General features: G+C 38.3%; 1 protein-coding gene across 8 annotated transcripts in view; it reads right to left on the bottom strand.

Annotated features, from left to right (window-relative positions):
- ZMYM2 (zinc finger MYM-type containing 2) overlaps positions 1 to 23,792 on the bottom strand; it is a 90,044-nt gene that overhangs the window by 10,029 nt on the left and 56,223 nt on the right. For all 8 annotated transcript variants that reach the window (XM_057368490.1, XM_057368491.1, XM_057368492.1 and 5 more), the window contains 10 exons: positions 20,334 to 20,506; positions 14,180 to 14,345; positions 13,305 to 13,339; positions 11,368 to 11,497; positions 11,084 to 11,196; positions 10,064 to 10,235; positions 8,472 to 8,579; positions 6,510 to 6,604; positions 5,385 to 5,553; positions 4,335 to 4,486 (listed from right to left, as the gene is read on the bottom strand). In XM_057368490.1, coding sequence (XP_057224473.1) covers positions 4,335 to 4,486; positions 5,385 to 5,553; positions 6,510 to 6,604; positions 8,472 to 8,579; positions 10,064 to 10,235; positions 11,084 to 11,196; positions 11,368 to 11,497; positions 13,305 to 13,339; positions 14,180 to 14,345; positions 20,334 to 20,506 — 1,313 coding nt within the window. The remainder of the gene's footprint in view (positions 1 to 4,334; positions 4,487 to 5,384; positions 5,554 to 6,509; positions 6,605 to 8,471; positions 8,580 to 10,063; positions 10,236 to 11,083; positions 11,197 to 11,367; positions 11,498 to 13,304; positions 13,340 to 14,179; positions 14,346 to 20,333; positions 20,507 to 23,792) is intronic.

Below are 23,792 nucleotides of genomic sequence, written 5' to 3'. Positions count from 1 at the left end.
CGGTGAGTGGACACTCGGGTGATGGACTGCTGGACACACGGTGAGTGGACACTCGGGTGATGGACTGCCGGACACGCAGTGAGTGGACACTCGGACAGGTCTGGGACCCTGGGTGGAGTCGAAGCGAGGATCGTGGTGGTGGACAAGGTCAGAGGCAGGCAGGTGGCACAGGCAGGACAGGCGGTGGCTGGGTCAGCGAAGGAGCGGGGCGAGGCAGACACTGCAGTCAAAGCTTGGAGAGCAGCCGGCGTCCTGCGAGTGCCCAGGAGCGGGGAAGGCAGGTATATGGGGGCGAGCGAGAGTAGGCGAGGGCAAAATCCAGGCAGGCTGGAGCCAGGGCAAAAAGGACCCCTCAGCAGCAAGCCCACCAGCAGTGAGCAACAAAGAGCAAAACCCCAGCCACATGCACAGAGACAGACCCCCCCACCCAAGTCCAGCTTCCCAAAACTCATGGAACAGTTGATTTTTACACCCCCTGGTTCCTCCTAAAGTCTGCCTGCTGACCAGGAGACCATTGGTTCAGTCCAAGCTTTTTCCATTGGTGGAGCTCTTCCACCATGTCATGGGTTTAAGCGCATTTTTCCCTTATCCGAGTCATGGCACCAAAAATGTCATGGTTTGAACTGGGCCAAAAGCCAAAAGCACCTGACGATGTTCCCTCCCCCCCACTGGACAGGCAGAAGGGAGAGCAAAAAGCCCATTTAACACTAAAATTTATGGCTTTTAGATAACATAACGTAATTGAGAGAAATATACATTTATGCTCCAGAAAATGGTCAGACAAGCTGAGTAACTTAAGCTGCAAAATATATTTATTACTAAAAACTACTAAGAATACTACCACACTGGGGAGGGGAACAGAGATAGGGAAAAATTTACAAGGAGAAGAAAATAAAAACGGACATTTTAAGATGCCTGTTGTTCTTTCTGGGGACCCATCTCTTTCTCAGGTCATCCCTCTCCACCCCCCCATGTCTTCCTGCACATAAAGAGGGGCAGGGATGGAAGTTTAACATAGATCAAACTACTCATTACGGTTATCGTCCAGCATCATAGGAGAAGCATTCTTACAGCTCCAAGCTGTGGAAGGTCTTTTCCCAAGAAACAGTCAGTGTATAACTGCTGATGGCAAGGAATTATTTTCTTTACCTCGTGGGAGAAAGGAAAGAATGTTCTCCAAGGCAGAACTGCGTTGTTTCGGCAGCATAAGGCCATTCTCTCAAATCTCCTGGCAGAACACAGCTTCTTCTAAGCATCCACTTTCTTCAGAGGGGGGGGGGGGGGCACCTCTTCCCTCCCCGCAGAACACAATTTCTTCTAAGCGTCAACTCACTTTAGACATGAGGGGGAGCCAAGCCTCTTCCCCCTTTTTGGCTCCTGATCAGTCCAATCCTCAAAGGCCAGGTTTTTCTCAGAGCAAGGTTGCTCTCCTTTTCTATACAGGTCTCCCATTGAAAAAATTGTCCTTTTGAGAACAGTTTGTTTTCTCCATGTCGAGCACCACAGTAACAGCACAGCACCTATTTTCTCCTCACTGTGATCTTGAGTCTCCATTTTTTTTTTCTTACATCTCCTCACGCTCCTGCTCTGTTTTTCCCCAGTGCATGATACTAAAATAGTAACAACCTAAAAACTACATGGCAGCCGCACTCTATCTTGTTTTGAATTCTTCTTAAGTACAAGACCATACGTCATCACAGAGGTGTAACTAGCCTGTACAATTGGCCCAGGCCTGACCAGCAGCCTGTCCATCAACCTCAGAGCCATAATGGATCGGTTCTGAAACACAGGGAGAAGTGTTTTTGCCAGAGAAGAATGAGAAAGCTTCTAGAACTTCCTCACAGGAGCCATCTTTGTGGTTTCTTGGTCCCATTCTCCACCACCAAAAATCAGACCGAGTAAAACCAGAACACACCATCTGATTGGAGAGATGTCTCTGGGGAGAGCAGTGTCTCCAGGTGCCGATGTGAGGTGTTGCCAGGTGAAATCCCCCCACAGACAAGGCTTCACCCATGTCCTGGTTGCCTCCTGCAGGCTGCACGTGTGCACCCCTTCCCCCACATGCTTCTGACAATCAGTGTTGAGGCAAACCAAGATTAAAATGGCTCCTTACACTCAGGGACCAGTTTCCTGGAACAGATTTTAAACACTGTTTCTTTAGGAAAATTCATTTTACAGAATTAAAGAAAACACAAGAAAACAACCAAGTTAGGACTTGAAGACTCCTGGACTCAAACCAAATTATATCCATAGGAAAAGCCCCAAACAGAGTGTGTATTTAGCCACAATGAGTGCACTAATTCTGGTGGAAGGGCAAGTACTTCTTTTTACTAGCCTATGGTTCCTACATTCTCTTCTCTTGAAGAGAAACTTACTCTAAGTTAGCAAAACATTAATGATCTTTGGCCCTACCGTATCCTTAAATGGCATAATTTAATCTCCTCTGAGCCCATTCCAAGTTCAACAAAGCCAATACCTTTTATGCAGTAACAATTTATTCTCTTTCAGGGTACCCACRTCAGGGTTATCAGTTGGAAAGGATGAAGCAAATTCTAGAAGGCAATGGAGTTCTATTGTTCATTGTGACAACTATATTGCATTTCATGTACCACTTGCTTGCTTAAACATACTTCTTCATCAGGGTAGCACACCCCAATACTTGCCATTAGCACACAGCTAATGGCTGCAGCCCTTCACAGCTCMTGTTTTCATCCCTCACTGGCTCTCTGCCTTTGTGAAATGCAAACTCATCAGAACACAGCACATCTTCCTACCAGTCTCACCAGCAGTGGCACAATCTGACCAACAAATCAGGGCTGTTAACATCACCTGAATTAAATATTGGGCACTAATATAATTATAATTATATAATATATAATTAAATTAKATATAATTATATATAGTGTATATAATTTTATAATTATATTAGATATAATATCCACTATAATTATAATATAGTGTATATAATATATACACTAATAATTATATTGAAGTGACCACATGTAGCTCCACTAATGTTCCAGCACTGTGTATGTGTATTAGCCTCATGATACTTGTGTTTGCCACACAAACTATAGCTCTGAAAAGGTGAAAAAAAGAAGTTTCACACATAACTAGCTTTCATTCATGGCTGACCAAACAGACAATGTCAAAGGTACAAAGGTAAAAATCCCATTATTTGAGTTCCATTTTACGAATACATAGCTCACTCTGTGTGTTTTTTATCTACTTAACATGAGTATTTTCAATTCAACAGAAASGTACAGAAATACAGTGTATCATGCAAGTGCAGAAGCAGAAAGCTAGCTGAATTTGAAACAYACCTTATAGCAATATTGACTAAAAAACCATTGACTAAAATCAATGTTCRCTTCTCAAACTTCAACCATGAAGTATCAGCTAACACTCTAATTCTGCATACTTGCAACAAAGGARAAATACTATTTTACTATATATTTTTTAAAAATTCAATTTTTAAAATATTTTGATTAAAAAATTGGTTACTCAAGTCCTCTGCCTCAAGTACAGAACAGTTTAAGTAGGACTAGAAACCCTGTGAGCAGCTTCCTTTCCACATCATACACATCTTTTATTGTCTCTTAATGTGAATGAAATCTTCTGTGCTCTCAGCTCTGAACACTGCTCATTTTATCTATGTTTTCCCATATGTGGCAAAAATKAAGACATCCCTCCCTGCTTTAAAGATAAAATGTGGAACAGCTTCTCTAACTATCTAGTGATAGTTACTGCCTTCCTATACATGACATCTACCCTGACCCCTTCCTATTTTACAGTGTGTAAGACAGCCAATATAGCAGAGTTTCCTGCCCTCTATCCTGCCTGCCCACAGTAGGTCAATACCTAGTAAATTAGAGTCTCCCCAAAAAAAACACTTAATTTAGGTTGTTTCCTCTGTATGCTAAGTAACTGAATTAGTATAACACTTAGAGATCATGCCTTGTTTCATTCTGTTTTTACATTRGACATCTTTAGCAAATAAAATGCAGCACAGCATTTGAAGACTAATTTTTGACTGAGTTAATTACTTGCTTTAACCTTTTTTTGATACTAGAAAGACCTATTTTTTATTGGAAACCCATCAAGAAACTTAAAATTGTTACAATATACCAATTTGCATATGAGTTTTCAGGATAAGTCTGCAAGTTTTTTTCCTACACAGACAGCTTTCTACAATGCGATTACACAGTAGCCTGATTGCAGCCATATATTGAGTAGTTCCTAGACAAAAAATCCATGTTATCTCCACTCTTCTACTGAAATGGRTTACAGTCAAATCAGCAGCTCCATTTCCCATCTCTACAGCCTCTACTGACCTCCTGAATTCCAAGACACAGATAATAGATGCTGTCAGGTGCATAGTTCTCTCCATTAGGCCTTCGAATTTCATTGACAAAATGTGTCAACCCATAGTTTAACTCAGCTGAAGTATGTGATAATAGATCTTCCTTTAATTTCACAGACTTTACTGTAAAATAGAGAAGAAATGCTACATTACACAACAGAATTGTCACACAGTGAAGGTGGGATGGGGTATTTTTTGACTGGAAACTGGGAAACTGTCTTGATGTCCTCTCCATTAACCAATGAACAAGACTAAAATGTACTAAGCAGTTAAAATGTTAGGTSTGTATTAAAAAAAACAAGGCTCCCACAGTAAAGTCTGGTTAATCAAATGCAGTGACACCTGCTAACAAATGTACTGTCATGCACAGCTCAGGATGACACAGAAKCAGCCCAAGATGCTGAAGTGAAGCCAGTGGCATAGAGGAACACCTCCAGGGGAGATGGAAGTTCCCAAAGATCCAAGAGTGCAATACAAGGGTGAGTGCTGAGATGGGAGCTGAAGAACAGCAGGAGTAGCAGCAATTCCCATTTTCCCTCACAGTAAAAATGTACAGTGAGGAGAGCTGCAGAAAGAGCAGCATGGCTGCAGGGAATCAAAGGCCACCTTGTGCCAGGGCTCCACAGCCAGGCTCACATGGGTATCTCTGCCCAGGACAAAGAGTAGGAGGATGTYCCTCCCTTGTCATTTAGAAGGCCAGAATGGGTGTGAACTCCAAGGTGAGTTAGAGTATGAGGAAAAATAGGATGCAACCAAAAAATCACAAAGGTAATAGAGTATCAGAATAGCCAAGAAGGTGCTGTCCTAGCTTCATGAGAACTGTGAGACCCAGCATTGAACCAAATTGGGAAAACTAGAAAAAAAAGAGTTTGGCAACTCGGTAGTAAAATAATCTCAGTCATRGTGGGAACATTAGGGACACGTGAAAAATTCTATCAAAAATTTCAGCTGAGAATCACACAAGTAAGCAGTTTGCMCTACAAGGTAGGAATCTGGATGCCAGATTTTTGGAAATACTTACTTGATTTCAATTCCTCTAACTCTGGAAGCTCTTCATCTAAATAGCGAGACTTTACCCAGTGCTTCCACGCATTTACCCCGTAGGCGTATTTGAATGGAAAGCTGCACTCGGAGTTTTCCGAGCTGTCATCGTGCGACTGGTACTCSGACACGGCTTTCCTCTTCACGCCCTGCCAGCAGAACACAGCAGTTAACAGGGACACAGAACCTGGCACAGCCAGCTGCAGGMCAAAGGGCACACTGAACCTCGGGGTATTCGCAGAATTTCATGGTGTTAAYGCACAGGGAGCTGAAGATGCTACAAATCTGTGTCACAGGCTCAACTCGTAGGCTCAAATGAACCCACCAATGGAAAGGCCAGCACTGGTCTCAGATTAAAGCATGCCCAGCAGTGGATATGTGGATAATGTCCAGTGGATAACAGTGAAAGCTTAGACTTTAATACTAGAAAGACCTATTTTTTATTAGAAAGCTTTACTAGAAGTTGGCTGGTTTTTTTTTTAAAGCTGCAATATCTACTCAGTTATTGGAACAAAACCATTTCAGCAGTGCCAGGCAYAGGAAATTATTTCTTGATACTGTCCTGCTAAATAAAAGACTATGGCTAATTTATATGCAATGTTTAAAGGAACACTGACTGAAAATCAAATCTGGGAAAACTACAAGTGAATAACTTTTTTTTTAAACTCTTATAAGGGAAATACTATGGCTCCCATTATAAACCATGGTAATACCAACATTCTTCCATTTTACTATCAAATTAAACCAAGGCATCTTTGTTCAAAGTAGAAGGCAAAAAAGCATTACTACGAGTACCGTAGGTATATACACACTGGCACATTGCATCAACAGTTCTATCACTGTGAAGCAAAAACAGGATCAGAATTTACAAATCACATTCCTATGAAATGGAATGTGATTTCCATTTCCAACAGCTATCTGCAACAGACATACTACTGAAATAACTTTATTATTTGAAATGTATCAATTTATGTCAAAGATATAATACTAGGTATGAGTAGACACTAAAACACTGTAAATCAATATGAGAACTGAAAAAAGGGGCATACTTTTTCTTACATAAACTTTGCTTTTCTTGATATTTTTAATAGCATGAAAAAATTACCTTCTTTTTGGACCGAGGCCGTGGCTGTTCCTCATATTCTTCACCAAAAACAGGAGGTAACAAAAACTCATTTTCTGTATCAAGCTCCTCAGTTGCTGAAAATACATTAACAGAAACTTATTTCTCAACCTCTTTTAAATGATAGAGCTTTGGAAAAAAACAATTAACTGCGTTGGTGTGCCTTAACATAAGGCATCAACAAAGACACACATATAAACATAACCCAAGACTGGACTTTGGTAAGAGGAAACAAACCTATTCTTGCATAGTTTATTTCTAGTAAGTTTTATTAGTTTATTTCTAAGTAAGTTGTAGAGGACACAATGCTCAACATTTCAAGTATTATCTTAAGTCGCTAAGGCAGCATTTCTTTCATAATGTTTTCTGCCCAGACTGTCTTTGCTATCAAGAATTTGAAAGTACTGTGAGAATGAGTAGCTATGACTGGAAAAAATACAGATTAAGTTAGTACATGCACTTTCGTTCATGTATTTAGATTATTTCTACTCTTGCTTTGTTATTTCATATAGCACATTACACTTGGTTAAAACATTAATAATGAGAAAGCAAACTCCTTCAGAGAAACTGGTTTTAGTCTATATTTATACAAGTGGTGGAGGTCTGGCTTATGATGGATATTACAGTTAGGTTTGGTAAGCAGATGTATGGCAATATGTCAAAATATTGTGTATTTAACTTTTCTGGGTAGGATTGAGGACTCCATTTCAGGCAACACTGAGAAATGAGACAACATACAAATRGTTTTAATGTTGCAAGTCCCACCTTTATTTACTTCATTGAAGATGGTTCATCCCTCAWTTAGCCATCAAACAATGCTTTCACTCAAAATTGAATGCTCTTCTGATATTCTGATTTCACCACCTTATTTCTAATGACACCTTCCCAACTGGTGCAGATGAAACAGCACTTACATGCAGTGAATTCAGAACTGTCCTAGACTCAAAGGCAGATTGATACCTTCTTCTGATACCATAAAGAAGCACTTCAGTGTAATCAATGCCTCTTACAGACTGCTGTTACTACTCCACTTTGCTTATTTCTTTTCTTCTATGTTCCTTCTTTCTCATGTATAGAGAGAGTTAAAAAACCAGTAAACATCTGACTAATAAAATTCCTAAGGCTGAGGTCAGACAAACCCCCAGGCTTTTTCTTTAAATTAGGCATAGAGCAAACTGAGAAACTCAGTCTGGGCATCTACTGCAGATAGCTACAGCACAGCACAAAAGGAGCCTGTCAGTATCAGMTACAGAACCTATCCAGGTRAGGTGTGAGGGTCCAAGAGAATCTRCATCAAKRGGGACAGTCAGAAGCTTTCTTGGATTGATTATGGTACGGTGTAAGGAAACAAGACACTGTTCTGCATTCTGTAGTGGTAGAAATTGTACTATATAACACAAGAGTTTCCTTCAAGAAAGCAGAAAAATCACTACTTTGAGACTTATTTCAAGTAACACTACCTTTTTAAATGCAGATATTGACATTAACAAGATATTAAAAGGTTACACAAGTGATGTGCAGCATTATCAACTTGCAATTGTCTAACAAATATATGTGGGAAATTGACCCTTTAGCAATTTCTGCTCTAAACCATGCAAATATGTGGTGATTGAAGAATGYATTCACTATGTTCTACATGACATATGCCATCTGAGTCCTTGAGCCTTCAAATAAGCTTTCCTAAATCCATGTTCAAACAAATGATGCAGCCAAGTTCTTTGTGAAAAGGTTACCTTCCCTTTTTCTTTGCATTGTTTCAAATACCATATTTAGAAAATGGAAGAACTAATTCAGAAGTCCCCCATCCTACAAAGGCATGGCAAAGTTTTACCTAACAGTCAGTCATGTGGATCCTGAARTCAAATTAAGCTCTTCTGAAAGGATGATAAGGTACAACGGCTGTCCACAGTGTCACAGTATTCATTAAAATCACAGAAGAATTACCTCTTGGAAAGTCTATTTCAATGTCAAGGTCTGGCTCATATGGAACATCTGGCAAGCTTGKCCGTGACTCTGTTTCTGAGTTTAGTAGATTAGACTCAACTATCACACCTATTTAAAAGAAAAAAGAAAGGAAAAACTCTCATTATTTTAACCAACATATGGATTAGCCAAATGGTGCAGATCTATAACTTTGGAAGCTGAGCTGTTCTAAAACTGCTCATTCTGCTCATTATTAACCTACATTTTGTTGCTCCTGGGATCTCAGATTTACTTCTCCAATCTGATCTCCTTCCAAAATAAAAGATACTCACTAGCCCACTGTCCTTCTTCTTTAAGGTGAGTCAGCAAAGCACCCCTACAGAAAATCAAATACTGGAGAACCTGGATCAGATCAAACAATCCCAGAACTCAAATAGGCTTGAAAAATCTAACTGTTTTCCTTCCTGATCCTGTTGCAACAGAAGAGACTTTCAAGTCTGCTTTTGTAGGATCTGTTTCTCAAATAAGGCATGCAGGCAGGGAGAAACAAAGCTTGACCTCTCTACAACTTCTGACCAACACTTATTTCTCCAAATTCAGTCCTCTGCAAGCGAGCAAACTCTGATCCCATACATCTGCTCATTTAGCTAGCTGTACTTGACAAAACAGATCAAGGAACTGCAAATGACAACCTAGCAGTGCTACCAGAAATGTGCAGTTTTAGCAGGAGAATCGCAATAGATTGGAATACAATAAGCCTTGTGGGACTKCCTTCTATATATCAGGCACCAAGTGCAAGTTCATGTAATTTGTCAACATCCTCTCAGAAATCTGTTGAAAGAACTTGGAAGAAACCCTCAAAATTTCACCTGAGTGAAGGCAAATTTTCCTGGAAATATACGGAAGAGACTTGAAGATTTGGGTAGGCAAAGCCAGGAAAGAAGAGCAAAGAGACAGGGGCATTGAGGAAATATAACTACACAGTATGCAGGACTTCTGGATCTTTAGATATAAATTTTTTTTATGAGAATAATGTGTTGGTTGTTGCCCAGTAATGYTTACTCTAAATCATGGACTTTTCAGTTTACCACGTTTTGCCAGAGAGCAAAGCACGAGAAGTGTCCAGAGCAGTTGAGATGAAGTGTCCAGATATCCCATACCACTCAATGCCCTGCTCTGTTTATAAACTGGGGGAAGCTTGCTGGAAACCTCTGCTACTCAGGAACAGGCTGGSCATGGGTCAGTGGGTGGTGAGCAAYTCTATGGTGCATCACTTAGTTTTCTTGTGKTTTATTCCTCTCCCTCCCTTCTTTTAATCATATTTACCAGTAATAGTAGCATTATACTTTATTCTATTTCAATTATCAAACTGTTCTTGACTCAAAAAGTTTACTTTTTTCCCCCAAGTCACCAGGTGTGAGAGGAATAAGCAAGTGGCTGTGTGGTACATAGCTGGTATCTGAGGTTAAACCACAATGCAACTTTATATAAGACCTTATTGTTGTACTCAAACYTTCCCTAAACTRAAAAAAAAAACCCAAACAAACCCAACCCTTCTTTTCACACACATCCCCCAGCACCCCCAACAGGCAAAAACTCATCAAGAAACTCACTGGCCACATCAGAGACTTCAGCTTTTCCAACATGTTCAGGTACCACCTCTGACAAGTTCAGCAGCTCAGCTTCCAGAGGATCTGAGAGCATTTTTCCCCTCAGCTCTTCTATTGCTGCAAGGATTTTCTCAGTGCTATCCAGAGTAGTGGGCAAAAAAACTGGAACTGGCACCTGCACAGACAGGGAGGCAGAGATAATTAAGAGAAAAAAAAAGGTCACAACAAAGCAATCAACAAATAAAAAAATTCTATACTGCTCTTCTGAAAGACAGGTAATACAGATTAGAAACAAGTCACTGCAGTGTGAGCTAACAAAAAATGTTGACAGGTTAAAAACCCATTATATAGGAGCTAAGAASAGAAGGAAAAGCAGGAAAGGACACAGAAAAAAAAATGGACAAAATACAGCCRGTCAAAGAAAGAACAGAAGGGTCTYTGGAACTCCAAACCTGTCTGATTTTAGCCTCAGACTAACAGCTTGGACAATCAGCATCTTGTTTTAGTGGCCTGTTTGTGAAACATGGAATTTTAGGATATCAGGGTTTTTCTCCCCACCATTTGGATGAAATTAAGTACATAAGTGATAACAAATAAAAYTTAAGGGTTATTTTGTTTCGCTGCCACAAGATTCAGGTTTCAGGATTTTTTTTCTCTGCTTTTCCTTCTGGAGTTTATCCCACTCTACCATCCTTCCCCAACACAACCTTTGCAGCTCCYTTATTACCAGAACAAATCTTGCTTTTAAAAGCTTATTCAGCATATTCAGCAAACCCAGAAGAATCACTCACTACTGTTGCTAAAAAGTTCAGCAGCAYGAGATTTTCCCACTGGAAGGCAGACAGGTCCTAAAGATCAATCAGGAAATTACGTGCCACTGTCAGACTTTAATGCTTTTTGAATKCTGCAGCACCCTGCAATCCTTTAGATGGACCAGAAGGAGAACAGCCAGCAACAAGAGGCAGTCCCACACGTGCATGTGAACAGATACCAATTTTAAAATGAAGGWGAAGTCTCACTTACAGGAACAGGAACCGTGGTAGGAACAGGAACCTTTTGACTATACATGTTCATAGGCACCGGAACGTAGACTGGTACAGGAATAGGCACTGGGACATACTCTTTTTTCCACTCATCTTTTATTAAAAGAAGAAAGAAAAAGGCAAATAATGCCAGGTATTAAAATGTATTTTTACACCTGCCATTTAGTGAAAAAAAATCAGAATATTTGCAATATGTTCAAAGACAGTAACAATTAAGAAAAAGCTGCAATGAAGAAATTAATTCTAGTACAGTTCAGGAGTTACCTGTCTGACAAGACTTTGTCTGCATATGAGGTTTACAGTACGTGGCTTTCGTCATTGTCAAAGGCTTGCAAAGAACTGCCTTGTTCTTCATTTCTCTATTCGGTGTTGGAGAAGGTGGTGGAGCTGAGCCCTGCAGACAAACAAGTAAGGAAGGTGCTGCTGCACCACACTGATTCCAACACAATGTTCTGGACTTCATGTATCAGTTGGTATTTTTCATAAATGAGATACTGAAGAGGAAGCTCACAGGAGCACCAACTGCTATACTATAACTGCAAGCTATTCTACATTCCTAGTATTGAGCTGCCACTGCCAGGATCATAAGAGGAGTTGTATTTTACTCAGGGCTAGCACTTCTGGCGCATTTTCTCTTTTTTTTTTTTTTAACTGAAGGTAATCTAAAATTATTTTTTAATGTTCTTGTTTAAGTGAAAGTGCCATTTAAGCAACTTTGCAACATTCAAAATCATTTTAGCAGTAAAAAGAGTTCCCTATGAGCAGCACAAAAAAAATTTAGGCTCACGATCTAACCTTCTTGAATTATGCCATAGTCCAAAGACCATTTTTTTTTTAAAAAGTATTTTATAATAATAATTTATATTATTATAATATTTATATTATTATAAATATATATATAATATAATAATTTAGAGAAAAAAAATTCTCTAATTAATTTTTTACTACCTAAACTGCGAACTTCGAGCTCCCCCTGCTGGCTCTAAAACAGTGACAACAATACCTGGGAAAACCCCATGACGTTCCAACTGTCCCCTTACAGGCAAGAGGTAAAACACCCTCTTGTTCCAGACGTGGTTTTTGTAGCCTAGTACCTCTTTTAGAACTCGATTTGAGAAACAAACTCTCAGTTTAATTTGGTCATATGTAGGAAGACTAGTCCCACAYGTCCTTTTAGCTATGGAAAGAAAGCCCAGTCCCAAGAACAGCAATATGCTCTACCAGGTGTACACTTCCTAAAATATATTAAAAAACACTGTATCACACAGAGCTTTGACATGATCTTTAAAATTTATGGACTGAATTAACATTATTAAACATAAAACACTAAAAATTTTTAACATGACAGCTTAGCTTGTCTGATGTCTCTAATTACCTAAGCAATTTTACTTTGTTTTTCTCAAATACATTTATATTTTAATCAAAAAAACTTTCACTTAAATCTAAGCTGTATCATTTGTGCCTAYTTGCACTTAAAAGACAAGTTTCTGAGACCTTCCATGTGACAAACAAACCAAAATGAAACTAAGTTACAACCAAAACACATTAAGCTAACTGAAAACAATATTAATAATAGTATTTTTGACAAGCTGAGAAAAACTGAAACTCAGAWTGAAGGCTGCTGCTTCACTGATGATCCCCACCCTTCCAGACAGTGATGTTGCAAAAGGTTATGCTTCCCTATTCTGCAGCAAAACCAATCAGACCTTGAGCACCTAGAGGATTCTACTCTTGGAAAGGATAACATCTAACACCTGAAGACTTATTTTCAGACTTTTAAAGCCGAGTTATCATCTTWATATTCCAACTGGACAGTGAAATTCTCTTCCTTTTCTACACTCAATAAATTCACCTGATCAGTCCAAACATGTGAATATGACACATGGTTTGTTGAATACAACATTTGCACTACTGATGTAAAACACCTGGTTGATGATTTAGTTTCCCAGAAGACACTGAAAACAAAGTATGAATATTTAAATTTTTTATTTCAACTATGGACATGAAAAAGACTAAAAAGCTTCATAAATTTAGCTCAGGATCATTCAAAGACACTAATTTCTGGTTTTTAATAGGATCCCTCTAATTCACCAGGCTCTCACATTTTAAGTACCTCTAATTATGTTTTGCATACATATATTTATAGACAGAGAGACAGATACAGAGCTAGATATATGAATGTGTTAAATATATATACTTACTGTTATTTTTGTCCGGGGGGTTTGACAGCCCTGATCTAAAAGTACAAGGAAACATTTTTAGAAGTTTTTTTTCCCTTTTTCAAAATCAAAGCAAATTTTAGTAAAAAGCTCAAGAGAACACCTACCACCAATATAACATTAGATCAAGAGAACTCATTAGTACCATATTGCAGGTGAGGACTGCACACAAGACTCTTCTTTCATGAGCATCTCCCTACTCCAGCATTGAGCCTTACACAAAGGCAAATGCGAAATCAGTGCTCTAGCCAGATGTGAATGCAGCCTCTTTCAAAAAAGTAAACACCASATTGTTCAAGTATGAAAATGGCTAYACAAAGAAGCTGRGTTGCCTAATAGCATTAACTTAAAAGCTGGTTTATTTGAACTTTGCCTGACTGGCCACTCAAACCACGCAAACGTGTATTCAGTGCCCGTCAGCAAATTTACATGGCACCTATTGCCAACAGARAAGAAAAAAAAGAATGTATTCCTCTTATCTAGATACTTTTATCCTCTTCTCATTTCATTTCCATTTCAGTTATTTCCTTTAATTCCATTTAATGCATTTATTTTTTTTTAATTCCTAGTCTATTTATCTGTTCTCTGTGACCAAAACGCATTTTGAGAAGTGGTTCCACAGAGCAAGTAATGATAAACTGGAGCACAATGAAAGAGGGAAACATTTTCTGTTCCCATGATGATACAGCACTAAAATTACACTTAACCCAGAACAGCCCAATGCTGCCTCTGATGATAACAGAGAAAAGGATATTCTCTAATGCAATTTATTACAACAAATAATTCCTGCAGCTTCCAATGTTTCATTTAAAGGAAGCAYGTGGTTTGCCATGTCTCAGCTCTAAARCAGCACATACCRTAGTGTAGGTTCTCAGGTCCTTTCTGGGTGGCCAGGTTGGGTTCGTTCTGCTGGCAGTAGAAGCGGAGCAAACAGTGCTGATCACAGAAGTGCTTCATCTCACCTCGCCACTGCACCTTCTCCTTGAGGGCTCCTTGAGACTTACAACAGTCACACCGCACAGCCTTAATGCAAAGGAAGATTTTTACGTTTTTAAATGAGCCTTGGAAAAAAATTACTTCTACATTTTAAGAGGCTACATTTTTAAGAGTACTGAAGATTCAGTACCAGTACACAGTTAAGTCTCACTCATATACAATAGTTAAGCTACCTTATTTTTCAACTGTTTGCTGGAGGGTAGCACCCGGAATAAATCTGTTTTGTTTTATTAATTCGTCACTATGTGAAGAAAAATAGTTGTTCACTTCTAAACAGTGACCAGTAAAAAAAATTTGTGCACCAGTTTTAATTAATTTCATTGRAGCGTTCTGCAAAACAAGAGCAGAAAGTGACAGACTCCTTAATGACTCTTTTGAACTGAGGACAAGTAAGAGTTGTTTTCTCTCCCTCCAAAATTTGGTGGGTTTTTTAAGTCACCAACAGAATCACTTTCTGTAGGTATCAAATCAGCATAAATAGTTTTTTTTTTAAATTCTACTATTTTAGTAGTTTGACGACAATTTTATATTCCAATTCTTTAGTTCATCCAAGTTTCTCTGTGGTTTGTAAACAACAATTGCTCTCAAACTGAAGAGGGCTTCTCAAAATTTAATTAGCATGTTAAGTGGAAACTCAAACTTTTGAGTAATATATCTTCCATCASCCTGTGTGTTATTTTCATAACACTAAGACAAACACTGTTTTTCTCCAGAACAGATTCTATTGCATTTTATCTGCCATACTATAAATTATTATTTGAACAGTGGTTGCCTCAGTTTCACATCTTCAAGAAAGCAAAGAATTGTTTGCACTCCAGCTCGCCTCAATATTGTTTGCAACCTCCATCCTAAAGCAGACCTAAAAAATTTAAAAGCTTTAAAGATGCTCAGGAATCCAAAGTAAGTCAACCTAATAATATAGGCAAGGGAAGAAGAGGGAAGTTATAATATATGCAACATAAAACATTAATACATAAAACCATACACAACATTGCAGTTATGCACAAGGCTCTGATGGTTAAAAAACAAAACAAAACAAAACAAAGTCCAACTGTAGTTTTTGTGACTTGAAAAAACTGTGAACAGGCCAATTAGATCAAATTTTTAAAATAATGAAATGTTTAGTTCCTTCTGTGCATCGAATAGAGTGGCACCATCCTCTGGCCATGTAAGAAATTAAGATCTCAGTCATAATTTTCAAGTATTTAAAGATGATACATAGAGAGACTTGTTTCTAATAGTATAATCAGCTTTAAATTGGGAGCAATTAAAGCTGCAGCTTCAAGATCACCTCACACTAAGCAACAGGTGGCCCTGGAAGAGCAGGTGCTTCTCTTCCCTTTTCTCTCTGCAGGCAGCAGCAGCAGCGCTTATGCTCCTGTAGGGCACACAAGGTCAGAGACCTTACAGCACYGCATTACCCCCATCCTCCCTCAATTTTTGTTACATTTGTCACTTGGACTTTCCACTGATGCTGATCCACAGCTCCTTTTGCAGATCATCTCAGTGGGACAAAAGAGCAAGTAAGTTGTATTCTTGGAAGGGAGTGGGGAAGAAGATAAAATGTAGAGTGTTGCCAAAATTGTCTAGATTTAATCAGTTCAGGAAAGCTGTGAATTCACACCTTTAAGGCAAATGCAACTTCCAAAGCCACCAAAAGACTGAAAAACCAGTAGGGAAAAAAAAATATAATTAACTCTAAATTTAAATCTCAAACCCACCTAACACTGATTAAGAATGACAGCTGACTCATGTACAGAAAAGCCCATCTATTCTGACCTGCTGCACGCTGCTTGACTATCAAAGCACCACTTTCTGCTCATTTTTCTCTCCTTCAAAGAATGAAAAAGGGGTCAAATCTTGTCAAATCCAGCAACTACAGCCTTCCTACAGCAGGGCCTGTTGTGATAGGACAAGGAGAAACGGTTTTAAATCAGAGGGTCAACTTAGATTAGATATAAGAAAGGTCAATTTAAAATAAATGCAAGAAAGATGTTTTTTAGAATAAGGGTGAAACACTGGAACGTGTTGCCCAGAGAGGTTACAGAAAGGGAAACTTTTAAGGTCAGGTTGGATGGGACTCCAAGCAACCTGATCTCATTGAAGATACTCATTGCAGAGGTTTTGGGACAAGGCAGCTTTTTAAAGGTCCTTTTCAACCSCACTGTTCTGTGATTCGCTGATTCCTGCAACTGCTCTCTCCCTCTCCTGGTCTGCTTTCTAATTTAGGTTTTTGAATAAGTATATTATTGTCTCTCCTGGGCTTCTAAGAAGTTATTTAGGTGGAAGAAAAAATCTATTTGCTTCCACATGAAAATTACAATTCCTCAAGAAGCCTGTGATTCTTTTATAGTGACGCTTCTCCTCTCATCTGTCCATGTGCTACATTTCTACTCTTTCCATAATCGTGCTTACAGTCAATGTTATACACCCATGCACTGGTGTTTCCTGCTACCTGCTTGTTCATCCACTTCTCTGACCATCAAATTTATTGAAAGTGAAAATGAATTAATGATTTTCATGACATTTTATGATTTTTTCCTTCCTTCCCCTTTTCATTTGTTTTCGCCTGGCATACKGGCACTGTATGTTAACAGAACCTTCAAAATAGCTGCCTTCAAGTCTTCTTGTCTCTGTGCTCCAAAAAGCCCATCTCTGCTCACTGTGCTCCCACTGCACGCAAGTCCTTTGCCATTCACAACTGCTTTTGGTACATTTCCCATTACTTYAACAGGTTCAAAGGGGCATGGTGATTACTATAAATCACTAAGGTTTGCCCCAAATTTGGGTTAAAAACCAAAGTTTTCATATGTTGGGCTTTTATTTACATTTTAAATCCTTCCATCACCTGCTCCTAAATGTTCTCCAATGTTCTGGGCTGCTACTTGACCTAATCTTAGCTGTCTATTCCAGCTTCAATTTTAGTAAATAGGAAGMACAAGATGTTCCCAGAGAGTGAGTGATTACAAGAGAAAGGAGATGGACTGTTCAGAAATAGTACTTACTGGAGGTTGAGATGTTTAACTAGAGAACGGCTGAATTCCGACAAGTCAAATTCCACAAGGCCGTCTTGCTGCCTTTACCATTTTGATTAATGCTGGCTCCACTTCCAAATTTTACCACTGCTGACAATCATTGCTGAGCTCACCAGCCACAATAATTTTTCTTTGCCTTGAACTGTAGTTTGCTACCTTCTACTTACTCTTTGCTGAAGACACCTGACCTCCACTGAATACAGAGCCATCACTGCACATGCTGAGTCTAATCAATTCTCCACTGCAGCCTCGAATGACCAGTGTGCACTTCAGCTGTAGGACTGTCATCAGTGTTTCTCAAAGAATATTTAAAGAAGCAGATTCCTGTGCTGTTCTCAGAACTGTATACTCTTTTGCAAGGTAATTTCAACACTAATATAAAATCAAGTGAGTGAAACCGTCATCAAATATCAGGCTACTAAAATATTTATTTTAAAATTTCCCAGGCATTTTCTAGGTTTACAMCCAAACCACTGCATGCAAGTTTACCAGAGGAGCTCTAAAACCTTAGAGAGCAAACCTCAAGACATCAAAAATTTTACCTCTTCTCTTAAGAGGTGCATGGAACCCAAAGAGTGGAAATTTCCTCAGTACTTGGCATCTGGTATTTGCAGATGTTGCCCAACAGATGATCAGGACTAAAACTATTCTTTGATATTTCATGCCTCAAATTTGGTTTAAAGGACTCTTACCCAGATTAAGTCTGATGAACTTCTAATACTTCTAGATAACCTGCTGTGCTTCTACCACTGCTAGCTGCTTCTGGCTTTTTGAGAAGAAAATTTTGGCATTCAGGGAAGTGTTCCCATAACACTTGATTATTTTACAAGGTTACAATGTTTTCCAGATAATACTATATGAAAAAGATGTGTCCATAAAAAAAAGTAGACAAAGAAGATGGAGACAAACACTTGTTTAATGAACACAATGATGGTGTTAAAACATTACTAGGTTATTACTACTTATTTCTCTTCACGTATACATTCATTGAAACTCCAAGATAACACTGAACATTGCATAAATGAGACAAAGCCCATACATATGTAACTATTCTTTTAAGAAGCTAACAGACAAAACAGCTAATGAAGTACAAATTCAGAGAACAGTCCTTATCTATTCTGTCTTCCTATGTTTTGATCATCATCTATGCTGGCTAAGTAAGAATATGAGCTAACAATGCACTACCAAATCTAAGGTACCTGGAGTGACTTTTATAAAGTGGGAGAAGCYACCAGTAAGGATGTAAAGAAATAAAAGGAGAATTTTAGCAAAACTCACAATTTCCCAAAATCTATTATATGTCTTCCCCATGTAAGTAATCTCAAGCTTTTATAACCAAAACTCAATTACATTAAGGCTTTAAGAAGCACTTGAAAAAATTATAATCAACAGTTCTTCATAACAGAACACTAGTTCCACCAGCAAGTGTAAGATTCAAAAAGTAGAAATATCTAACACCTCAGCATCATCAAAGTATCAAGTCACTAGTTACAGCAAATCTGTTTAAACTGCCTTTTTATGACATCAGATCTAACCTTCCTGTAACACAGTACCTCTACCAGCATTTAAACAGAATTCATGGGCCAGTTAAGCTATTACCTTATCCCATGAATCAGGATAATCTRAAGTCTGAGTTTTCAAGTGATTCTCAAAGCTGAATCACAGTACAAGCTTCCACAGAAGCTTAGGTACATTAAAGCATTTTGGTACRTACACCTTCAGAATATATTCTTTGCCAAGTCATCAAAAGATTTCTAAGGTGCACCAAAGATTCAAGTTCTCTATCAAAAGGCACTTTTTAAGCAAGGATAAATTTCATCCCACACTGCAAGTTTTAAGGCATATAGATAGATCAAGTATCATTGTATGGAGTTAATATTTTAGTTAAGAACTTGCAGCCAAGCTTTCTCACCCTATTTTCACATGAGACAAAAGAAAGACTTTGTAGTCTTCAGTAGTTTTCTTTAGGAATATCTAACAGGAATCTACACAGATTATTCAAACTAAAAAAAATCCAGTATTTGGCTGTAACATTTCTGGAACAAGACTTTCAAAAATATCAGATATGTCTTCATATTCAGTTCTTTTATGATAGGTAGATCATGTTGAATTACAGGACTCGTATATAGCCCTCTACCATTCCAAGCTTTTTACTGCCTTCCAGGCTGTGTGGAGAGTTTTGGTATGGTGATGAATTTCGTACTGTCTTTTTTGCAATTGCATCCACAGTGTAGYTCTAGTTTTGAAATTATCAGTGTAGCTTTCCAGGACGTTCAYACCAGAGATTAAATATTTTATCCATGGTACTAACTGCAGGTTTAACCCAGTCCAATTTCATCTTTTTGTTTCAAAAAATGTAAACAAAAAACCTCTTATTGTGAAGTCTTTGCTGGTTGTGCTTCACAAGGCAGTTAAGCTTCCAGAGACTTATAAATAGATGCCATCTGTTTGATTTAAACTTTTATTAGAAATCCATTTGGTCTTGCTTTTTCCTTTCCACTGGGAAATACTGAACAATCAAAGCCTCTGCAGTTCAAACTGTGGGAGATGGGAAAAGGCAAAAAGGATGCAAAAACAGGAACAAGAAAAACCCCACTAATATCACTGAACTCAAGGTATCCAGCTGCTACTAACAGTGTTTTCAACATTCTGAATACACATTTAAGAAGTTTTGACAAGAAAAATGTGATATTAATTAAGAAAAAATTGGAWTTGTAAAGTAACAAGTACATATAGTAATTGCTTATCTTTCTGTAACTCAAGACTTCCTTGCCAAACAAATTAATAAAATCAGATGATGGAAATGCTGTTCTAAGATCTATGAAAACTCAAATGATGAAATTAATGCATTTGCTTGTTCTATAGCAAATGCTTTGCTGAAGTAAGCCATATTTGCTGCACAGTCCTTGAGATATCCTCACATGTGCATTTTTGGTTTCTTTAACTGTGGAGCTCTCGTCAAAAATTCTGAGTTACTTGCCTTGTAGTACCAGTCCTGAAATTTTTTACAGCACTCTTCACTGCAGAAATCTCTCACTACACCATCAAGTTCCTTAGTTGCTCCCTTTTTGCACAGCTGTGAGCAGTAATTACAAGTAACACATCTCAGTCCTAACCGTCTTGCAAAGTCTTGTTTATATAGCAGCTTGCAGCCTGGAAACAGATTTTAAACATTAGGAACAAAGTAATTTTTACAGAGAGATATCACAGTTAAGAGTTAAATATCAAAATTAAATGAATACAACAACAGCTAATAACTGGGGCTTCAGAAAAATTCAGGTTGCATAGTAAGACTATATTTCAAGACATTTTAACCCRAATACCTTCCCTACACAACTCTATGGTTTTCTATGGCTTCCTGTGATGCCTGCATCWTTTTCAAAATCCTACGCTAAATCTTTGCTTATCAAATCCCTGAATAAACAGTCTGGAAAAAAATTTCTTTTAATACAGACCCATGCAAAAGCATTGACTTGGAGTTACATTTCTCAATTACACATCCTCAAAAGGCTAGAGATGCAGACAGCATTATCTATCTTCATGGATCAACTTAATTTTATGACTGCCTTTATTTATATTAATACAACAAACCACTTAAGGTAACTCATTAATATTTAAGAACACTAATATGTACAAGATGACCTAAGAACTGAGACATTTCTTAAAAAACATTATTATAAAGTAAGCAATGACCAGTAGTGAGAAYTATGCAATGACAGAAAATTACACATGAAATTTGTAAAGGCTTTATATGTAATGAATCTTTTAATTTTTTTCCCCACAGTGGGGTGGGATGAAGGTGTTAGTTATTTTGGTTGGTTTTTGTTTTGTGTTGGGTTTTTTTGTTTGGGCRTATTTTTGTTTGTTTGTTTGTTTCATTTGTCTGTTTGGTGTCAGGGTTTGGGGTTTCTTTTGCTTTGTTTTGGTTTTTTCCTTGTTTACTATGCAGTTGTAATTYCAAGGCTACCGTAATGACACCTGTATTTTTTCACAATCTGATTCTCCCTCAGGCAAATTAGAAAAGACAGTCTAACATATTAAATGCATTAAATGATGAATAGAGTAGCTATTAGATAGACTATTTTCAGGCTATATAATGTGTTTAAACTGCCTTAAATCCAGTGTCTATTCAGCTTATGCCTAAATCATATACTCTGTACCTCTATAACTGTCCTAATTTTACAGAAGAGAACAAAATGAGAAGGTGAAGTAACTGTCTATATCGAACACWGGAGGCAGTGTTCTGTCACCTTTAATCTAAGGTAGTGAACATGTTTTTATGATCTACCAAATATCACAGTACCACCAAAGACCAAAACTCAAGTCTTGGAAGTGCCCCTCTGCTAGGGCATATATATAAAATCTAACAGATGCAGAGTTCTGTACTTCTGATAAGTTATGAACCCCAATATAGAACATACATGCTGTACTTCCTCTGCCATACAAATGTAAAATACTATAATGTATTCAATAATTTCAATTACGTGACTTTTGCTGTTGTCTATTAGGGTAGAATTCATATGTGTGAAACTGAGATACTATTTTTAAATCACAGGAATGCAAATGGAAGATGCAGCAGACTGAATTTTCCGWAAACAAAACGTTATTGAGGAACTTTAACTTGGAATGCAACAAGGTTTGCTAACAAATTAAATTTGCTAGTAATGTCAAAACAWGACAATTATAGAATATGGTACAAATAGGACACTGTAGGTAATCTGTTTTAAACTGCTTTTGTTGTTGAGTTTTTTTTGCTAGCTTTTTGGTTAGGTTCAATCTGAAGCTAACAAAAAACAAGTAGATGAGTGTCCTAGGGTAGCTGAGTATTTGTATTCCTATCATCTGCYTATGTTAGAGGAAAGATAAACAACCCTTCTGTAACTATACATTAGTTGAGACTGTTCTGGTTTATTTTGTGATGTTGCTCCCTTCAAGGACAGTGGGAGGGAGAGGTACAAGTCACACACATTCCTGGAGCGGGGAACTCTTGCAGAACAGGGAGGAGGAAGCTGCCTGGTCCCTGGGACTGTTTTTTTTCCTTCCTCTTTGGACTTGTTTTTTTCAACTTTTTTTTTCATCATCTGAGAATTAGAAGATTCCCGTGGCGCAACAGGCGAGGGAAAAAAATCCTCAAGTGAACCACCGGAGCAACTCGGTCCAATCCCTCTGAGGTCCCCCAGAGGGAAGGGAAGCCCCTCCCAGGAGGAAAGTAAAGACTTTAAAATCCAACAGCTGGTTCCAAAGGTTCTTTGGTTTATAATGTAATTTTGTTCCCTCTCTTCTTTGTACCTTGTGGGCAATAAATAGTGGGGTTTTTTTCCCCCCTTTTCTTTTCACTTTCCTCTCCGTGGAAAAAGTTTGTTTCTAGGACCTGGGTGTGGAAGGGAGGGGGCTTGTGGAACTTGGGAGAGTTTGCCCCCTATTAAATTAGCTCAAACCACAACAGTGAGTACCTGCTAAATTAATATAATATATCCTTAATTACGCTATTAGAATTCCTGCTTCCAAGCAAAACCCAACACAAAACCTATCCCTTAGAAGCCCTGAATTTTGGCTCCCCACATAAATGGTRGAGAAGACAATGATCTGAGCACATGCAAGAGAAGATTGTTGACAAGGCAACACCCAGGTATTTCCTCAAAACCTTTACCTCAGGGATGTTCCAGGTTGAGAGAGATCCCTTACCCTTGGCAAATCCAAGAACTGCCAGGTTCAGCCCTGCAGAGCTGCCCACRGTAGAAAACCTGCTTCACTTGACTGACTGCAGTCAGAGCAAGCAAACTACTAAGAACACAATCCTATTCTACCAGCAGCACTCATCTGAATTATGGGAAGTTCAATACATTTCTACGACAAGTAGCTATGGAAAAAGGAATGCTGAACAAGAAAYATTCCTGAGTCCTCAACACCAATCCCTTTTCACCTCAGAGAACAGTATCTTTTCTACAATTGTTCCATCCTTAAAACAATTGGTTTTTTAATCTCTGAAAGGATGTCCTCACTAAAATACCTTTGTTCTTCAACTAACATGCAAGACTTGCTATTCTCTTCTCTTGTAATAACTTCAGCTGTTACCTGTTGTAGAGAAGAATAACAACAAACGTGTAGCTGCACAAGCTACACTTTGGAAGATTTCTGGAGCTATGTTCCATCCAGATCCTTCTGCTGTATCTCCCTCTGTACTGGTTCACATGCAAAACCTCTTCCATACCCAAATTCCTATCACCTGCTGTCTCTGGATTCATAATRAACGTTAGCATTTTTAGGAAAACAGACGCAATGTATCTAAATTTTGTGTCCTGCTTGGTTAACTGTTAAAGTAGACCCTACCCTCTCAGTGTAAAGAGAAGTTGTGTACACCCCTTCTTTCCTTGTCTTCATCTTTAGAACCTCATTGTTATTCAATCCAACTTTCACAGAACTTTAGTTTATCACAGTA

The sequence above is a fragment of the Malurus melanocephalus genome, unplaced genomic scaffold (assembly GCF_030028575.1).
Source record: "Malurus melanocephalus ecotype Western Australia unplaced genomic scaffold, MMel_1.1 scaffold_93, whole genome shotgun sequence".
Taxonomy (NCBI): Eukaryota; Metazoa; Chordata; class Aves; order Passeriformes; family Maluridae; genus Malurus; species Malurus melanocephalus.
The sequence above is the reverse complement of the archived record's forward strand: the minus strand, read 5'-3'. Positions and strand labels throughout refer to the sequence as shown.